The 20790-nt window shown below is 38.2% G+C and overlaps 2 protein-coding genes and 1 non-coding gene across 3 annotated transcripts; all 3 read left to right on the top strand.

Moving 5' to 3' along the window:
* Window positions 1-659: 659 nt before the first annotated feature.
* On the top strand, window positions 660-731 carry trnaq-cug (transfer RNA glutamine (anticodon CUG)). Its single transcript has one exon. It is a non-coding gene; the product is annotated as a tRNA-Gln (tRNA).
* A 244-nt stretch (window positions 732-975) lies between these two features.
* On the top strand, window positions 976-4074 carry LOC148335455 (E3 ubiquitin-protein ligase RBX1). Its single transcript, XM_088298027.1, has 5 exons — window positions 976-1134; window positions 2516-2594; window positions 3445-3515; window positions 3741-3826; window positions 3907-4074. The coding sequence occupies exons 1-5, from the start codon at window positions 1057-1059 to the stop codon at window positions 3917-3919; spliced, it is 327 nt and encodes a 108-aa protein (XP_088154153.1). The 5' UTR covers window positions 976-1056; the 3' UTR covers window positions 3920-4074.
* A 4448-nt stretch (window positions 4075-8522) lies between these two features.
* slc17a8 (solute carrier family 17 member 8) lies at window positions 8523-19277 on the top strand. Its single transcript, XM_088298009.1, has 12 exons — window positions 8523-8614; window positions 9624-9879; window positions 9986-10104; window positions 13030-13144; window positions 13219-13306; window positions 13783-13869; window positions 14930-15072; window positions 15166-15315; window positions 15410-15542; window positions 15901-16011; window positions 17171-17298; window positions 18948-19277. The coding sequence occupies exons 1-12, from the start codon at window positions 8523-8525 to the stop codon at window positions 19275-19277; spliced, it is 1752 nt and encodes a 583-aa protein (XP_088154135.1).
* The last annotated feature ends 1513 nt before the right edge of the window (window positions 19278-20790 follow it).

Below are 20790 nucleotides of genomic sequence, written 5' to 3'. Positions count from 1 at the left end.
ACCATCACGGACATTAAAGTTGGACAAGAATGAACTACGCTGCGACATGGATTCAGAAGTAACAATGTATACACAGCTGCTAGTTAGGAAACATGGAATGAGCAGAGGTGGACATTCCGTCAGCATTGCTGACGGACGCCCGTTTTGCTGACTGACAGAAAACAACCCCGCTTGTTTTTGTCTTTAATTATAGAGGACTGTATTGCATATATGTATATTTATATATACTGGCGCTCACAGGGCAGCCAGGGAATGTAACATCTTTATTTTTAACATAAGCAAACGTACAGGATTACAGGCCGTTTCACACAAGACCCATGCTGGCAAGTCAACTGTCGCCACACCATGCATGGTCACGATGCCATATCAAAATCCCAAGAATATTCCCCAGCATCAACTGAAAAACGTACTGGCAAAAACAAAAAAAACTAAACAAGGATCAATGAAATACAACCAAGTGAACTGCAAAGCACTACTTGTGTCTAAATAAAACTCCCCAACTTACTTCAACATATTTCCTTGACACAATGATGGCAACAAAATGGAGAAAAAAAGAAGCAAAGACTAACGGATAGGTTTCCCTACTAAGATGTACTAGTTGGAAATCAAGGATCAAGAAAGATTCAATTATTTATGTTATAAAACGATGTTCATTTAACGGTTCCATGGTGTAATGGTTAGCACTCTGGACTCTGAATCCAGCGATCCGAGTTCAAATCTCGGTGGAACCTGACTATTATACATCCAACTTGGACCTGTTGATAGTTCTAGCTCACAAATATGTGCAACTTCATGCATTTGCAGTTTGCAATGAAAACTAATTGACTGAATTAAATCACACAAAAGACGCGTTTTTTAAATATAGCAAAACTTGGTGCTTTTCAAATCATGCCTACTTAGACGTTCAAAGCAATGTGCATGTAATATATAACAACCATTGCTTTGCAACAATTGCTGACGTTTGAAAACGTGTGACGTTCCCTAATTTCGGTTTTGTCCTGCCCCGGAAGTGGCATCTCGCCGAATCACGTTCGCCCAAAACTTGACAAATTCAACATGGCAGCGGCGATGGACGTAGACGCACCCAGCTGCTCCAACAGCGGAGCAAGCAAGAAACGATTTGAAGTCAAGAAAGTATGGCTTCGTGAGTTCCTGAGCTATTCGAGTGTCAATTAACGATTTAGCTTTCCCGGCGAACGACACGCTGGCTAGTCGGCATCAAATAGCATGCTAAGTTGCTAACTGTAGTGCGGCTTAGTTAGCTTGCCTCAAGCGACGTCAACCTTTTATCGTTTACATTAAATTCTTGTATTTTTGTTCACGTGAGTTTTTTGGTGGAACTAAAGATGACACCTCCCGTGTGCGATACGTATATTAGGCACTCTGCTAAGAGCTAAACATATTTTAGGGCTGTCTAGACTACGATTTACAACATTGGAATTAAATTTTCCTAAAGTGTACCCATTTTTATAGATGTGGTGAACAGTACAGAAAATAGAAAATCAAAATACCCATTGAAACCATGTTATCCAATTTTGAAAAATGAATATACGTTTATGAATTCAGTGCCCTTCATAGCACCTTAAGGAACTGATATGAAAGCTACATTTGCCACTTTCATACAGAGCATTTTACTAATGTATAAATGTGTCACATTTTGAGCTTTTAGGCATACATGTTCAGTTGCCTTATCAGGCTGAACGTGACAACTCTTTTCAGGTTCATTTCTAGAGCATTTACACAGTAAACCATTATTTTTGAAACTGTATGTAATATATAATAACAACAATATAAAATATTCTCCCTTAAAAACAAAACCACTCGGTGACACGTAACTATCTGCCACAATCCTTATGTACCAACTCAGCAGTGTCCTGTGGTCTCAAGGTTTATCAAGCTGTGGTCAGACATGTGTTTTATTTTGTGTTCTTGTTACCTGCTAATTCATATTACATTTTATTAAAATAAAATTGTATTGTATCGTATTGTATTCTAGAGCAGGGCTGGGCAAACTTTTTGATTGGCGGGCCACATTGGGTTCTAAAATTTGACAGAGGGGACGGGCCAGGAGCAGATGGATTGAGTGTTTTGGTAACCTCACCTCATCTGAGAAAAAAAAAAAATGAAAATGAACAAAAGCATTACAACAAAAGTATTTAGAAAATAAAACATTAACAAGTTGTATCCATTTAATTTTTTTCAAGTTTGGCGGGCTGGATTAAAACGTTTAACGGGCTGCATGTGGCCCCCGGGCCGTAGTTTCCCCACGCCTGTTTGAGAGGGAGAGAAGATCTGAATGTTTCCTTCACATTAACATACAAGAGTTCCAGAGTTCTATTCACTGTTGTTGGACAGATTTCTACATCAAATATGTATTTTGGAATGGCAACGACACTGTTAAAGTACAAGAAATCAATTCTACAGTAGTCTTTGATTGATATTGTAGCTTATTAATAAAATGTTGATTGTTGGATTTGGCAAGCTGTTCTAACGATTTCTTTATTTTTCCCACTAGTGGAATGCTGTGGCACTGTGGGCATGGGACATTGTTGTGGATAACTGTGCTATATGTCGAAATCACATCATGGATCTTTGTAAGTTGACATTTAAAATATTCTCTGCACCTGTTTTGACCTTGCACTGTTATTTCAGTGTGTGAAATTGTGACAGAATTAGCTTACTTCTTGTGCCGGATGTCTATTTCAAGAAATAAAGTAAACAGCATACATTTATTTTATTTTATGTCTTTGTTTTTTTGGTTTATTTGTTTATTGCAATTTAAACAAATAGCAAGATGACAAGAAGCTAAAAAAACAGACCAAAAAAACTCTCATTTGGGTTGGAGGGGAAGTTCTAGTTATGCCCTTTTTTTCTCTTGAGAAAGAAATTAATATTTTGAAGGTCTGGACAGGAAATGATTGTTTTTCATGTAGACATATTGTGAGTGTTTTTATTTTATCTTTAAAAAAATACATGCACACTATTAAATTCTAAACAGAAATATTGATGCCAAACTCCATATTAATGTGTAAAGGTTTTGTAAAATACGCCAACTGAAGTATGAATCTATTTAGAATACAGCTAAATATTACTTTTCATGCCCCTTAAGGCCATGTTTAGTAATGATATTTGGAAAATTCAACAATAAAGTTTTTTTTCAGCTATTCCCTGTTAGGAGTCACCAGAGCATGTCATTTGGATGATTTGTTCGGCACAGTTTTTATGCTAGATGCCCTTCAATTCAATTACATTGTTGTATTTATCTACTATCGGGAAATCTTTTAGTACAACAGATGGAGTTGAACTGCTATAACATTTTGAACTAATTACATCTTGATGGTGAGGGATGTGGCTTTTCAAAGATGTCATTTGCATACAGGGGTAAAGTTGTCTATTGCCAGTGTAACAGTTCAAAGATGTCAAGTTTGTGTGACTTGCCATCAGGTATCGAATGCCAGGCCAACCAAGCTTCTGCCACGTCTGAGGAGTGCACAGTTGCCTGGGGTGTCTGCAATGTGAGTTTGACTGATTGAACTGAAGCAACTTGATTATAATTCTTGTCAAGTATTCATTGAAGTGCCTTTTGTGTCTCATTAAAAGCTTTTCTGAGCAGCTAGGTAACACATAATTTCTTCCAACAGAAAAATCTTTTGACTCTTCATTGTGGGATGTTTTTAATGAAGACACCGCCACTTTAATGTTGAGATGCTAAGATTTATATTCGTCCTTGTCGTCCACAGCACGCCTTCCACTTCCACTGTATTTCACGCTGGCTCAAAACGAGACAAGTATGCCCTCTCGACAACAGAGAGTGGGAGTTCCAGAAGTGAGTAAATCAGTGATTTTGAATTTCACATTGCTTAAATTGGTGGAATGTCAGTTTAATGAGTCCTATTTTTTCCCCAGGTATGGACACTAGTTAGAGGACTTCAATCTCCTATGCAGCTTTTTTTTAAATGTATTTATTTTTTTAGGTTTTACCCACAATGGATTTTTTCCCTTTTGGCTTGTTGAAACCAGTGTTGTATTTTTGTTTTGTTTCAAACAAATAAACCAGAATCTGATGACAGAATAGATTTGAGTAAAATGTTTTTAACTGCTGACAAAGACTGTGACATTCAAACATCTTTAGTGGGTCAGCGTCTAATTAAATGATGCAACATGTGCCTGATTGGGTGTAATATTTTTATAATGGACTTGACTACTATACCAGTGATTCTCAAATAGTGGGGGGCGCGTGTGTTGCTGGGGTACATGCTTTTTTTCCGCCATAGTACGGCTAAGCGATTGTTTTGGGACCGAAATTGCGATCTCAGGCAACGCAAATTTGATATAGTCAACGCTGCGGTTTGTACCCCGAGTTTACGCGGTAGGTCATGCAGTACTGATTTAAAAAAAAAAAAAAAAGCATCACCTTGCCGCTCGTTGTCCCGGAAATAATTTCTTTTGGCGCTACTTGAATGCTAGCCGCCAAGCTATCTTGCGTCGCAGCAGTATGAGCTTTATTTCTACTATATCTAAGTCCGTGCACAGCAGCAGCAACAAGCTGCGTAATGACAAATAACCCCACTAACAAGTAACGTTCTAAACGAGGGGGCGAACGAAGAGGTGCTAAGCGTGCTAATCGCTAAATTGATTTGCAGAGTAATAAGTGCTTCGATGTACGCACGACTTTTAACAGAAGTCTGACTTGAACCGCGTTTGGGCGGACAGCCAGCGGCTCTGAACAGAAATGTTGTATTGCAATCATTACATATCGAAACATGAAATAAGACGACGGCCGCGTTAGCAATTTAGCAGACGCTCTCAGACCGGAACATGGAAACGGTTGGCGTCATCACGATGAAGAGGTTCGCTGTCAAACGTATAGTAAATATTTATCATCCCATCAGTATTTTCACCACAGAGTACTGAGTTTCGAGATCCTCACAATAATAGTTCTCAAAATTATATTTCTTACCAATTTAGCTTTGCTACGGGGCATTTTATTGACATAATCTAACATCAATATACAAAGGAAATGTACATTAGTACAAAATGTAAAAAAAAAAAAAATTGTGTGTTGGGGGGGGGGGGGGTGCGAATTGTTTTCTTCATGGTAGAATTAGAATTAGAATTAGAAATCCCTTTATTGTCATTGTACTCAAGTGTGCAACGAGATTAGAGGGCTCCCCTCTCCAGTGCAATACAACAATAATACAGACAAATATCCCACTGTACTAGACCTTTGGTGATAATGCAGTAAAACTGATACTGGAAAATATCTCCTGAAATGACAAGTTTTAATGGTGTAATTGCTTGGTAGCATGTCAAAGTCAAATGCAGCCAGTACAATGCATCTGGAAAATATTTACAGTGCTTCACTTTCTCACATTTTATGTTACAGCCTAATTCCTAAATATTAAAATCATATTTTTTTTGCTTGTTTCTTTTATCCCACAAAAGCAACTCCAAGTCTTTGATGTTTTTGAGGTAATATGTTAATGCATTCCAAATCTGAAAAAAACAAAACAAAATTAAGCCTATTCCACATCTGCCATCAAGTGGTCATTGGTGATATTACAATTTAAATTATAGTCAATTCCTGCATATTCACGGAGCTTGTTTTGGATCCCCCCCCCCCCGTTTTTTTTTACAGGCTTCAATTGGGTAAAATCACTATTTCTTTTGTATTACTGGATAATAACAAAACAATTGACACATCCAATGGCAGCGCTTAAACTATCAGTTCAAAATTTAATAAATCAGGTATGTGTATATCTCCCTCAACTACTGGCCTAAGGAGGCATATACATTGTACTGCAGTGGCGTCAGGTAGGCATTCATCTCGCAACACTTCTCACTCCCACCACTAGATTGCAGACTAGTATTGTTAAAAAAAAATTGATGATTTACAACTGGGGCTTTTATTAGTCTATTTGGCAAACTGTTGAAGTTGTAGTCCTTCCCTATGGAATGACCTCTCATTGATTGTTAGGCAAGCCCCCTCTCTGTAAACTTTTGAAACTCATTTGAAGACACATTGCGATTCTTAGGTTTCGACTCAACATGAGACTGTCACTGTTCTTCTGGTATCTATTGTATACGTGTTTATGTGTGTTAATTTGTGTACTAATTTCCTACTAATTTACTCTGAAAGTACACAATTGGAATGAAGCACTATTCTAATGTCAATTTTGGGTAGACACTTATTGACTTGGCAGCTTTCATCTGTAATGACAATTAGTACAATATCAGAAGCGACATATCTATGTACTGTTGGTATTAAGCATTGTTTCCACTAATGCATCCTGCAGGTAAGGAAATCATGGATTTTTTTGGGGGGGTAAAAAACTAATTTCTGAATTTACAATGTATGGAATTGTCATTATTTGCATTCACCTTTAAGGGGATGTCAAACCCCAAAGATTCTTTGCAATAAAATATTCTATCTGCCTTCACAAGTCTAAACATTACCATCTGATTAATATTGCATTTGTGGAATATGAGTTAATCAGCAAGATCCAATAATTTTTAGCCATCTTAGGTGGCGGCCATCATTTCTGACGAATGATAATGCACAGGGCTTTGGTAACGACCAATAATGGCTCAGCTACAGAAAACGGGTAAACCGGGATTGGTCATGACCGAATCCCTGAGCAACTGTGATGTCTTTGCAGCCGACAGAAGCGATAACATGACCTCCCCCTGCGATGGCTTAACATTGGTGGCTTTTACTGCTTAACTCATTTTTTTCCCCTTTAGACTCAGAGTGATACACGCATTTAAAATGCTTTTTGCAGATATTACCCTTTCAGTGTCTTAAGTATGCATATATTTGTGGGGTTGGCATGGATAAGTGGTAGAGCTGTCGTCTCCCAACTCAGATGTTGGGGGTTCAATACCTCCATTCACACCAACCTCCCATGTTAGAATTAAGGCAAAATGATACTTAGTCAGATGCCGCTAGATCTAGTTCACTGCCCACTCTTTATACAGTTACACGCTTGTTGGCTATGTCAATTCTTGTCACATACACAGTACACATTACATTTCGTACAGCACATTTTTCTACCAAAAAGACAATATTTGGTCCCAGTAAAAAATGTAGAATTTGAGTCTCGCCTGAATGGAAGTTGTCAAGCTCATGCATCGTTCATTGTTCACCTGACTGGCTGAGCTCAGATGAGCCTGCAGAGATGAAGCAGGAGCCAAGATGATGGCGGCGATAAAGATGACGAGCCCGTTTTAAGAACACCCGCTCCTCCTTTCCGGGAGTATATGACATGGAGAGGTATTTACAAGGTGTGTATTCAGTTTAGCTGCATAACAAATGTATCACCATGTCCCAGGGTTATTATAATTTTGGAATATTAATTATAGTTTTTATTTCATTTTGACTTTTGTTTTTTAAAATTTAGTTAGTTTTAATTTGTTTTAAGATGGGTTTGTTCAGTTTTATTATTTTTTTCTAAAACAAATTTTTTAGATTTGGTATTCGTTTTCATTTAAAAAAATGTCTTACTTTTGTGCATGATTAGAAAAAACATGGTAAGTTCTATAGTCTACAGTAAAAAATGTATAGTAAAAATTCAACAAAAATATTATTTTAAAAACATTTTGATAACAGGGTACAGTTTGAGTCCACGGACTTTGAATGACTTTGAATTACAATAAGGGCAGTGCATGATACCCCTTCTGAAGTTGTAAAGATGTATGCATTCACCCTATTTTTTTTTTTGGAATACTCTACATACTTTTTTTCATATATGAAACGGAAAGCACCTTTTAACTAGCGTTGCATTTCCTGTGTGAGAGCAGGTTAGCCATTCCACGTAAAGACACGCAAACTCGTCTCCTAGCAACAACGTCACCTGGTAGCTGTTTTATTGGCTGTTGCTTGACGACGTCGATTCAGTGCTCCACACATTAAGAGGACTACAACTCCCAGAAGACTGTTCAACTTTTTGTTATAGCCTTGCAGTAATATAGAAATAAATACATTTAAAGTTACCCCTAAGGTTTGGATATTAAATTAATTGCTAAACACGAAAACTAAGGATATTCCTGCTATAATTAAAGTTAGTTTTATAAACGTAAAATGTAGTTTAAATTTTCGTTGTTTTTTTAAATATATATTTTCGTTTTTTTATTTCATTAAAGTAAATGCTTTTTTAAAATGTTAGTTATTTTGTTAAATTTCCTCAGCTAAAATAACCTCAACCTTAACTAAAACTATATTAACTGCTTTCACATGCGCTCTACTTTATACGAGTCCTCCTCTCAAATGGAACTTTTTCAGAGATGAAACTGGCATCAATGAATCCACCAACAGCATCAACCCCTCCCTCTGCCTCTCTGAAGCGCACCGAATCATTGGACAGCGTGCTTGGGTTGCAGGCACATTGTCCTTAGCGCTACTCAAAGGTGGATACAACCTCTTGGGCCACAAGCTTGCCAAGAATGGGGGTCATCTAGTGGATTTTTTTTAGGAGCAGAAGTATCAAGACACTTTCTGAAATCAAGAAGGTAAAGACATCAACATGTCTTTGGGCGCTTTGGGGGGGCATATTCTAAAGCCTGGGACAGAAGAAGTGAAGACTACAGTGGGCAACTCTTTGGGCAAACTGCAAAGGTGAGAGGATAGTTTTTTCCCCAGCAGTTGTCTGCTGTGAGTGATGATTTAAAAAAATATGTTGCTTGTTCACTCAGTGTGCTGTGACGTTTGCTGCCATAATGATAACTTACTCCCAAAATATTGTCAGACGATACAATTTGTACAGAAAATACTAGGTTGGTGTGCTTGCCATGCAACATCTGTAATTTAATCGTGGGGCAAATTTTAAAACAGTAATACATACCTCATTTCTGATAAATAATTCACAGAGGTGTGTGTGTGTGTGCGTGCGTGTGGTGCAGCTTTTGTTGCATATATGTTAGATATCGGTATCATTTTTGGTGTTAGTATTACTAGTGACATTGTACATTACATTGCTACAATTTTAGAATTTTTACACATTGACCCCAATATCTTGATGTTTATTGTAGTATATAAGTAGTTGTCTCTGTACTGCACTGCATTTGTAACATAATGAATATTGCTCCCAAAAATAAGTAAAAAAAAAGTGGGATCCTGTTGTGCAAATAAAATGAGAGGAATCTGTTTATTAAAGCAGTATTATGATCGTTATATATAAACCCTTGTTTCAACAGCTCATATACATACACGCACCCCCCTAAAATATGTTGCAATTCATTCTCAACATATTTTGAGGAATGTTTTATACACTCACCAAATCCACGGAGATGCACACATTTAAATAAAATACAGTTATTATCCTTTGCATTATAAAACATGAGGTAGCAAACTAAAACAGCAAATATGGAAGTAGAATTAAATGCAGTTTGCGTTTTATATTGCCGCAAATGACAGTCACACAACACGTTTAATTAAAACCGCTGTGACCAAAGTTAACATCATTAGCGTTTCATATGACAAGATTTTTAGTCAATTTGCCTCAGATCTCATTAGATTGCACAGATACACACATAGTGCATAAGAGGATGGACATAAATATATACAGTATGCATAACATACCCATTAGTAACAGCACTTTTGATTTGTTCTGCTGTCTACTGAGCAGGAAAATCGATGGCAGCAATTTTGAAGAGGAGGGACACATGGAACTGACAGAGGATGGGCGTCCGGTGGCATCCGCATCTCGTCCAGCTCCGCTATTAGACTGTAGTTGCGGCGGTCTGCCCAAGCGTTACATCATCGCCATCCTCAGTGGTCTGGGCTTCTGCATCTCCTTTGGCATCCGTTGTAACCTTGGTGTAGCAATCGTGGAGATGGTTAACAACAACACCGTATATGTGAATGGAACTGAAGTACTCCAGGTAGACATTCTTTCGTGATATATTTAGGGAACTTCCAGGTTGATAGCTGATGAAGAAGCTTTGTGCTTCCCTTATACATTCTTCCTAAGTCTATTTTTCTTTTTAGAAAGCTGAGTTCAACTGGGACCCAGAGACAGTTGGGCTGATCCATGGCTCCTTCTTCTGGGGCTACATTGTCACTCAAATTCCTGGTGGTTTCATCTCAAACAAGCTGTCTGCCAACAGGTCAAGTCTGTTCATTGACTTCAGTTGCTTGGCTTTGTGTAACTACTGTTTTATGACACCTGTTGCTTTGCATTAAGGGCACCCTTGTAAAGGCTTGATCAACAGATTAAAAATCAGTCATTAATGGTAGTATAAATTTTCTAAACTATATATACATATATATATGCATATGAATACATACTTATTAATGACTAAAACATTTTCAACAGTAAACTGTTACAACCCTTATAGTTTATAGATCAGTGTTTTCTAAAGTGTGGAAGCGCATCAAATGGCTGGAGCCTCCCCTGAGGCCCCACGCTCCATAAACACATTCTAAATGTTATGTTATTTTTTTATCATTGTCATTTCCATTTAGTTGTCACCACTTGAGGTGCAACGAATAATCGATGAATCAACAACTAATTGTTGATCAAACAAATCGATGGGTGACACAAATAGAAAGTAACAGACCGTCTGCTCGAGGCTTGGGCAAAATCCTGGTCACTACCTCCTGCGCTCATTAACATGTTCATACAGCACGTAAATCTTTGATTGAAAATCTGATGTCTACAACTCCACAAGCTCACTTTGTCAGGCAGCATGGTTAACACAAGTTAGTTGGTTTAAACAAAAATCCACAGTATTTTGACTAAAGGTGCATTTTCAAATTAGACAGTAATTATTTTCAATAATCAATCAATCAATCGTTTAAAGACCTTGTTTAATTTAAAATTGCCAAATCCTTGGAATTTCAGTCAGTCAACTATAACGTCAGGCTTGTGGAATACTCAACGAAAGAAGAAAGATTACCGTTGTCTTAAATTAAAGACATTTGAATACATCTGCTTTTTCGTTAGGCAACAATTATCAACATTTTTGATTTTCCGACAGATGTTACGGACCAACCAGTAACTGAATTATCATTAATATTTGTGCATTTCTGCTCAGGCAATTTGAAATAATGTACTATTTATTAATTAGCCTCATGGTTTGAAAACCAATTCTTTAGAGTATTTTGCAAGATACGACATTTAAATATGATATTTTGGTTTGTTTGTGAATGTCATGCGAGTGGCATATTGGTGGAATTAATTAGTGAGCTAGTAAGTCGAAGCACTTGCGGTAGATGTGGGCTCACTATTTAGCAAGCAGTAGGTCACTCTATTGAGTGTATGAAGTCTTTGTAAAGTGTTAGCATACCCATGAAAAATGAATTTGACTCCACATAAAATAAACCTTGCTGTTTCTCACGTTACTGTGCCACAGGTATTCCCATTACGATACTTGTCCTTATTGCATAAAAAACATGAATTTATTCTATGAAACAACAAGCGAAACGCCATCAAGAAACTGCTTGAGGGTGCTGTTATTAAATGGTTAAACCTGTTCCGTGCTCTGAGCAGTGCCGATTGAGCAGATAGTAGCCCTGTAATAAAAGCTTCACAGGAAAAGAGGACACGCCACTGGCAGAGTTAATAATGAAAGATCCTGCCTCTGATTTCTTTTTGAAACACCAGCCACTGGAATATTACAAGTGTCACTTACACCCTGTTTTGGAAACCTAGAGAGCAGGGGGAATTCTGTGAAGGGGAAAAACTCAGGGAGCTGAAAATCGTGACGGCGCCCATGACGGAACTTACCACACAACGGATAGCCCCCCCCCTCCTAAAAAACAAAACAAAATCAGTCAAAGATTTTCTAAGTTGCAAATCACAAATTGACGGTAATACTGTAAGTCAGAATTTAGAGTTATTCGCTGTCATCAGAGTGCCGCAATGTGCCAAGCTGCTTGAAGCGCTACTAGATGAAAATGGAGAGTAAAGAAGAGGCAGAGAAGGTCCCCTACTATGTTGTGTGATATTGTTTGTTCTCACGGAGCAGAGAGAATAAAAGCCTGTGAGAAATGTTTGCATTTGTGTCAAATAGATAGTTCTTGCAAAGTTTATTGTATAATCACCGTAAAATTGATGTACATTTCAGTTTCTTCTTCTATGATGTTTAATGTTATATTTTAGGTTTAGAAGACAAAATTACATGGTTTGGGTTGAACATATCAGTGATTACATAATGTTTAATTTCTTTTTATTTTATACGTCAGATTTACAGTAAACTTCAACTAGTAGTGATAAACTGTATGAACCATACATGTTTTTCCTCTCATGGGAAAAACTGTGCAAGTGAGAGTGAAGCTTCAAAAAGCATATTCAGATGAGACATGAGAAATGGAGGGATTAAAAAAAAAAAGTCCTAAAAAGTCAGACTTTCAGGTGTGTTTTTGTTCGCTATAATTGATGTGGGCTGCCACCAAAATTTTGTTTTCTTTTTCGCAACTTGATCAATATATTTTAATAGGAAATGTTGTAACTGCAACACATGAGAGCACCTGTGGGTTTTTATTTAATTAACTTTAAAAAAAAAAAAATTGCCCACAATCCAATATGGTTGTAAAAGTTATTTGTCAAGAATAATACAAATAATATTTTCATATCCATCGTGCGAGAATTTTACCTTCCTTAGGGAAGTTAGATTCTGTATTGCAAGCGAAGGAGAAAATGATGCTGAAGAAACTTGTCTAGACTTTTGCCAGTCTGCTTCAATCATGACGTAAGATCGTGGTTTCAAGTTCAAATAGGTACCATTCATGGTCAAACCCAGGTGACACCCCATTTTGACAACACCCCATTTTTATTACTACTATAACACAGACATTCAGTTTTTAACTGTCCTCCAACTTGTAACACTGGCCAATTTGCAACACAGTCGTGCAATCTCACTGCACATTTCTTCACGACAAATCTTTCTGCTATTTTTATTTTAATATTCACATTGAAGTTATATTAACATTTCAAGACATAAATGTTGGTAAGGTGTTTCAAGGAATTAGCTATTCATCTTCGATTCTGCAAGTGAGTCAATATAATGCCTTTTTTTTTTTGTCTTCAGGGTGTTTGGAGCTGCAATTTTCTTGACATCATTGCTGAATATGTTTATCCCGTCTGCAGCAAGGGTGCACTACGGCTGCGTCATGTTTGTTCGCATCCTGCAGGGCTTAGTTGAGGTAAGAATGAGAATCGTGGAGTTATAAGTGACCAAGGGACATTCTTTCATTTTTCTGGCACATTTCCCATCTAGGGTGTCACCTATCCAGCATGCCATGGGATGTGGTCAAAATGGGCCCCACCTCTTGAACGCAGTCGACTGGCCACAACATCCTTCTGTGGTGAGTTGACATTACAAACACAGCCATCCATCCATTTTCGCTCTGAACTACAATTGTCCCCACTAGGGTCATAGGTGAGCTGGAATCTTTTTCTGGACAGCCTCCTTCAGGGTACTTCCACATGTTAGAATTCTATAAGAACAGGTGGTCAACGGGTGTGAATAGTTGTTTCTTTGCAGTATATGTGCCCTGCAACTGGCTGGCGACCAGTTCAGGGCGTGTAAAGTCAGCCGGAATAGGCTCAAATTCATCAATGACCCTAATGAGGAGAAACTGAATAGAAAATGAATGCAGCCCGCCATGGTATCACACACCCACACACACGGACACACTATTTGAGAAGGACTGCTTTATAGGCACTATTGCGCCAGTAACAATCAGAAATGTATTATTATTCAGATAACCGAGACTTTTGTTGCGCTCCTATCATATTGCTTCTGCTGCCAAAGTAACATGATGGACTCGTCTTGTTCCAGGATCCTACGCAGGAGCCGTGATTGCCATGCCTTTGGCTGGTGTGGTGGTTCAGTACGTTGGATGGCCATCAGTCTTTTACATCTATGGTAAGAGGTTTGCATGTAAAATTGAAATATGTTAAGCAGTAATAAAGGCAAACAAGCGTCTAGAGCTGCCCTGAGCATGAAGAAATCAACATAAGTCATAAATAAGCTGCGAGTGGAAGCGTTGGAATCCACAACTTGCAAGTCATCCTTTAGTTTTCACACTGGAAATCAATTTCACAAATTAATTTAGCCGAACTATCTAGTAAATCACCAATTACGGTGTAAGTTTGCATAAACGATAAATCACTTACCAGTATTTTATGTAAATTTCACCATTACTGATGATTCATCAGTAATGAATCACCAATTTTTAGAGAGAAAAAAACAATCGAGAGATTAATTTATTCAATGCACCTAATATTTTACCAGAGTCTATTTAAAGATTGTATCATGCTAATGACAGTTAAAAGTCCATTCTGTGAGAACTAATTAGTCATGACTCGGCGAGACGATTCTGTGCTTCACCACTTAGAAAAACTTCACCGGACTGCAGTGCAACATGTTCTGTAAAAGTTTTGAGAATTGTTTTTAAGAAAAATTCCTGTAAAGATGACTCCATTTAGATCATATTCAAGGATCAAAGTAAGCTATTAGAACAGTCTTTGATTTAAAATACATTTCATATTTGGTGATTTTACATTAATTACAAGATATTAGTCAAGTAAATATGTACCTGTAAAAACATATGGAATCATTATAGGATGCCTATTAGAGATAAAATACTTTACCGTTTGTTGTACTTTGAATATGTTGGACAATAAACCTTATCTGAATTGCTTTCTAGATCGATTAAAACGATTAACGCTAACCAACGGTTTTAATAAAAAGCCACTCGGCTTCGTGTTTGATATGATCTCATGATTTATTGAAGCAAAATAGCGCTTTCCTGTCTGGAGGCTGTGACTCATTATTTCATCTGAATAATAATGAAGCTCCTCAGGTAGTGAGTGAGTCACAGTTTCAACTCGATTTAATCATTCTGGCTAGTTCTCATCAATACTTTAAAAGGACTTTGCCACGTAGTTCGTTGTAGTCACTCTTTTGTTCCATTGACAAAAAGGTGTTTTTGGAATCCTGTGGTATGTCCTGTGGCTTCTTTTGGCCTATGGAAGTCCTGCGGTGCATCCAACCATCACGGATGAGGAAAGAACATATATTGAGTCCACCATTGGTGAAACCATCCACCACCAGAGTGTAACTCAGGTACATAAATAACTATCTGCGCAATCCTAATTTCGTACAGTATGTCGTCATTACAAACGGAAGTTTTTCTTTTCTCGCTTGTTATCCAATAAGAAATTCAAGACACCATGGCGTCGTTTTTTCACTTCCATGCCGGTCTACGCCATCATTGTGGCCAACTTCTGCCGCAGCTGGACCTTCTATTTGCTTCTCATCAGCCAGCCGGCATATTTTGAAGAGGTCTTTGGGTTCCCAATCAGCAAGGTTGACCTCATGCACTTATTTGACAGGCAAAGACCAAAATTAGCACAATGGTGTTTTATCTTTCACATCCCGAGACTGTATGACGCTCCAACAGGTGGGGATACTGTCTGCTGTGCCGCACATGGTGATGACTATTGTTGTTCCAATTGGAGGACAGCTAGCGGACTTCCTGCGTAGTAACAAAATCATGACCACTACAAATGTGAGGAAGCTCATGAACTGCGGAGGTAGGTTGGGGAAACCATACGCAACCTGGGCCATGTCGACACAAGATCAACACACATCAATAAATTATAGTCATAAACTGTAATCCCATCTATTAAAACATCTCTGAAGCATTATTTTCACTTTACACTTGCATTATAGTTGTTATAAAGGATGAGGTATTAATTAGAGGCCGATTCATCTTCAATTATTGTCCTCGTTCACCATCAAGAAATGTTTACTCTTTTAAAGTACTGTCAATACACATTTGTTAGATCTTCAATTCACATATTTTGCCACCTAAGATATGAAAGTTGCTTAAAAGATTGATGCAGTTAATGAAGGTGCTATGATGACAGTTCATCCCTTGTCTTTTTGCAGGCTTCGGTATGGAGGCTACTCTGCTTTTGGTGGTCGGCTTTTCACACACCCGTGCTGTGGCCATCTCCTTCTTGGTGCTTGCTGTTGGCTTCAGTGGATTTGCCATCTCAGGTACCGTAGTGGTACCTCAACTTATGAGTTTTTCGAGAGAGCCATCACTCAGGCGATATTTCTGCTTGATTCGCGAGCAATAACTCGAGTTGCAAGTGCGCTTCAGGCTCTACCAAGCACCAGTGAAGTGAAACAAAATGGATCCATTTAAGGTGGATCCTCTCAGTGGGACCTTAATTCACTAACAAATGGGTTTACAAGAATTGTGCTTCAATGTAAACACTTTCTAACCGCGTTTCGCCACATAGCTCAGATTTATTATTTTTTTTTTGTAGATTAGACCTCAATCTCACTCCCAAGTACGTGAAACGTGGAATTGATTGTGCTCTTAGGAAAACCAGATTTCCCTGGAACTGAGGGGGGAGAGAGACAGAGGGAAAGAGAGAGAGAGAGACTTTTGACTTTACGATACTAAAACCAGTTTATTTCTTTCCATAATTTTTTCATTACTGTGTTCTATTTAACAATACAGTGCTCTTTTTCTTAATTAAAAACATTTTTTGTGTGTTTTTTGGGGGGAGCTGAAACCGATAAATGTAATTTCCATTCATTTTAATGGGGGAGTATTTTGAGATCAGAGTAGTTTTAAGTTACGAGCTTGGGCATGTATTGAATTAAATTTGTAAGTCAGGGCATCACTGCGGGGGGGCACGGTGGAAGACTGGTTAACACGATGGCCTCACACTACAGAGGTGCAGGGTTAAATTCTGACTCTGGCCTTCCTGTGTGGCGTTTGCATGTGTTTCCCGCGCCTGCGTGGTTTTTTTCTGGATACTCTGGTTTCCTCCCACATTCCAAAAACATGCATGGCAGGTTGGATAGAAGCAGCACAGATAATGGATGGAGTGATGGACACCACTGTGTGCTATGTTCTCAGTTGTTTTTATTGCTCGTGACTAATATATACGACTCACAAAATGTTCGGGATGTTGGGCTTTTATCTGAAATTTCAGTGTGAAACTAAAATAAACTATAACCTTTTAATTTTAAAAGTTTAGAGGAGGTTAGAGTGCAGGTTCATCTTAAACATTTTGAGTATAGTGACTGAACATATTTAGTATAGCCCCCGATTGCACCTGCAGAAACTTCCAATTAGCATTTGAATATTTTTTAGATTCATCATTGACAATACTCAATCACATGCTTACTTTGTTGGCAGGCTTTAATGTCAATCATCTGGACATTGCTCCTCGCTATGCCAGCATCCTTATGGGCATTTCCAATGGTGTGGGAACTCTATCTGGAATGGTGTGTCCTCTGATTGTTGGAGCCCTGACCATTCACAAGGTACAACACTTTTTTTTATAGCAAGGGTTGAATGACTTTTTATGGTTGACTATAATGTGTCAAAGTTGACTAATCGATGACGTCATTGATATTTTTTCATGACAATACGGAAACCATTTTAGCACCACTTACCGTATTCACATAAAGACATATTTTGTCGGATCGGTACAAGAATAAATTAAATTAGGCTGAATGTAGTTGTTGTAAATAATGGCAGCTAATCAATTTAACCTCTAATATATACTATATGTAATTTACTGTGTACTTATTTTAAAGTAGTGTTGACTGAACAGAAAAATGCAGTCAGCGAGATTACTCGGAAAATACAAAAAACATTTTTTTTTTAAATGAGGCAATTCATTATAATTCTACAAACCTTGTACCTTGTTCAAATGTGTATGGGTGGCACTTGGAGACATTAATTTACACTGTTAAAATTTTAGTCTTTGCTAAATCAGCTGGTGTTGCTCATTCCAGCATTGTGAATGTCAAGTTGTGGTAGAGGTTGTGGAGGACCCAAACGCAGGGAAGCGAGGATTGGGTAATTTAAATGGTGTTTAATTATAAATAAAAAAGGAAACAAGGCACTGGGAAAATCCCAAAAATACAAAAGTGATCAACAAAACAAGGACTTGACTTAGGAAAACTAGAATGGCATGGAAAACAGACATGAATACGACACGGACAGCGACAGGACCAATCAGAAGTAAAAGCAACCAGGGAACTAAATACAAACATAGTAACGAGACAACGAGGAACACCTGGACAAGACACAAAGCGTTTGAGGGAGCTGATTGGTTCACACTAGGGAGTGAGGCGACAAGCAAGGGTGAACACAATCAGAAGACACACACTAAAAAATCAAAATCAACAATCACAGATCATGACAGGAAGAATAAAATCTGAAGACATCATACCAATTGTGCAGATAAAGGGTGTCAAACTCATTTTAGCTCAGCTGCCACATATTCTATTGCCAAAGGGGGCCAGACTGGCGCAGGCCGGCCTGGTCCCTATTTTCTACGAATACCAGGGGTCACCTGGAAATATATTGTTTAAAAAAAAAAACCCTCCCTTTTCATTCAATATATTCCATCCGGCTGCCGTCCTGGAGCCTATCACAAACAAATCGTGACTTTAGGTTGCGTGTAAATAGTGACATCCACGTCAAATCCTTGTAAAAACTTACATTGTTCATCTGAACATTGCTTGTAAAGACTAAGAGTCAACAAGTTTCATTTAACATATTTCAGACATCAAAGTTAGAATTGAGTTATGTGTATTGTTTATAAAGGCCAGTGTTACTTGTGAAGATCTAATGGTGTCTATACTCATGTTTATACATTAGAAAATCATCTCACGGGCTGGATTAAACGCGTTTGCAGGGCACTCTCAGGATTTTGAGTTTGTTATTGTGTTGATTTTGTATCAAGTTGAAATCGCCGCAAACAAAGTTAACACACATTCAACTTGCTTAATTAAATGACACAAGCAAGCCACTTTTTGTCGACACACACTGCAGCTGTATTTCTTGTGAGAGTTTGATTATGTATTTCTTACCACCCCTCTTATCACTATGCCGCATCATTAAAAGCGCAGTGTTTCTTTTACGATATTCCTTGACTCTACTCATTTCTCCCTTTCGACAGACCCGTCTTGAGTGGCAGAATGTCTTTGTTATCGCGTCCATGGTTCACTACACAGGGGTCATCTTCTACGCAATCTTTGCCTCGGGAGAACAGCAGGACTGGGCCAACCCCGAGTGTACGAGTGAGGAAAAATGTGGCATCGTCCAAGAGGACGAGCTTGCAGAAGAATCTGAGCTCAACAGCGAGAACATGACAGCTCCCAAAATGAGTTACGGAACGACGGATAATGCGTCAGGTCAGAAACACGGCTGGAAAAAGAAGAGAGGCGTGACCATGCAAGAGGAGGATGAACTTTTTGCTAATGGAGACTACCAGAATGGATACCAGTGAGCAGTTCTGCGGTGATAAACACTTTCACATTTTGGTGATGATGCAGTTTTACACCTGTGGAAATGAACCGTAATGTACAAGTACCTCAACTTTCAACAACTTATATGAAAATACCAGTTTTAGAGTGATGACTTGTCTGTGAAAGCAATTCATTACAAAAGAAGAAACGCATAAAATATTGTATCTTTATCATTACTTTAGAATTCATTTGTCTTGTCAAGTGTCACCTATGCAAAATGCAGTCTGAGTTTGATCGCAGACCATAGTGATAAGTGTATTGTTTTTGCTTGAATGCTATTGAGGAGTGAAAACATTAGCTATGTGCAATCGACTATTAATCCAATACAAAAACTGTGACTTTCCAAAGATAATAATGCTCATTATTTATTAAATAGAGGTAGCACAGTGAAGTCGGGGGTCACATTTTCAAGTCAAGTCAAACTTATCTATATAGCCCTGAATCACACCCACAGTTAACAAATAATGATGATGCCTTCTCCTATGACCAGGCTGCAATTGATGGCGATTGGGCAACAATTAACACGATATAATACTATACAATGTCAATAAGAATAATGTAAGGGTCTTTTCAAATCAGATGAAGTGCAACATGGCCTTAGAAGAAGTGGGTCTTCCTCAAAATGGTCAACATCTCAATAGTACTGCCTCCAAGGAAGTGGTCCACCCCAGATCTTGTCCAGGCCACTTGGTGCAGAATCCGTACAGCGACATTCAATTGGGTCATCATGACCAAGCCGTGGAATCATTTATGACACTACGGCTGGAGAAATACAAAACAGAAACACACTTACGGAATATTGCGTGAGTATTGGACGACCTAGCTTCTCATGAAAGGTCCGTCTTGAAAATGGCCTCGCAAGTGTATCTGCAATTAAATTCACATGAGTTTTAAGTCTTAATGCCGTCATATAGTCGAGTACATTTAACAGATCAGCATCGAAATCATTTGTGAGATTATCAATCAAACCAAGAAAAAAGCTAAGGAAGCAGTTGCAAGAGTGCACAGTAGTGATTGAAGAACTAATAGTGTCGCTACTACAGATTTGATTGTGGTCAGGACGATGGCAAGGAGCCGTGACTTCAAATTTTATAAAGTAAAGGTCAGATATTGCAGTAGTATGTAGTAATCATATTTGAGGTCGCTAAGCCTCAGGTTAGTACCATGTGTTAAGTATTACCTATATGTATATTGTGACTGAAAAGCAACCGCTTCAGGTTGTACCTCACCTCTCGGTACTCAGCCAAGCCGGCTGAAATAGGCTCCAGCTCACCTGCGTCATCAATGAGGACGAGTGTTATAAAAAATGGATAGACTATCAGAGAGGTATTAATTGAACAGTGTCACTGTTGTGTCAAGTTTCCTTCTTAACTGCTTAAATTTCAGTGACACAATGGGATACACTACATCACCTCAACCAAAACCATCATAATGAAATTTAACACAAGCAAGCAATTATGAAATCGCTAAATATCTCAAAGACATTCAAAAGGT

This window comes from Idiotropiscis lumnitzeri, chromosome 6 (assembly GCF_059441095.1).
Source record: "Idiotropiscis lumnitzeri isolate Australia: NSW breed Sydney's pygmy pipehorse chromosome 6, RoL_Ilum_1.0, whole genome shotgun sequence".
Taxonomy (NCBI): Eukaryota; Metazoa; Chordata; class Actinopteri; order Syngnathiformes; family Syngnathidae; genus Idiotropiscis; species Idiotropiscis lumnitzeri.
Note: the sequence above shows the minus strand (reverse complement) of the source record. Positions and strands in the feature narration are given on the sequence as shown.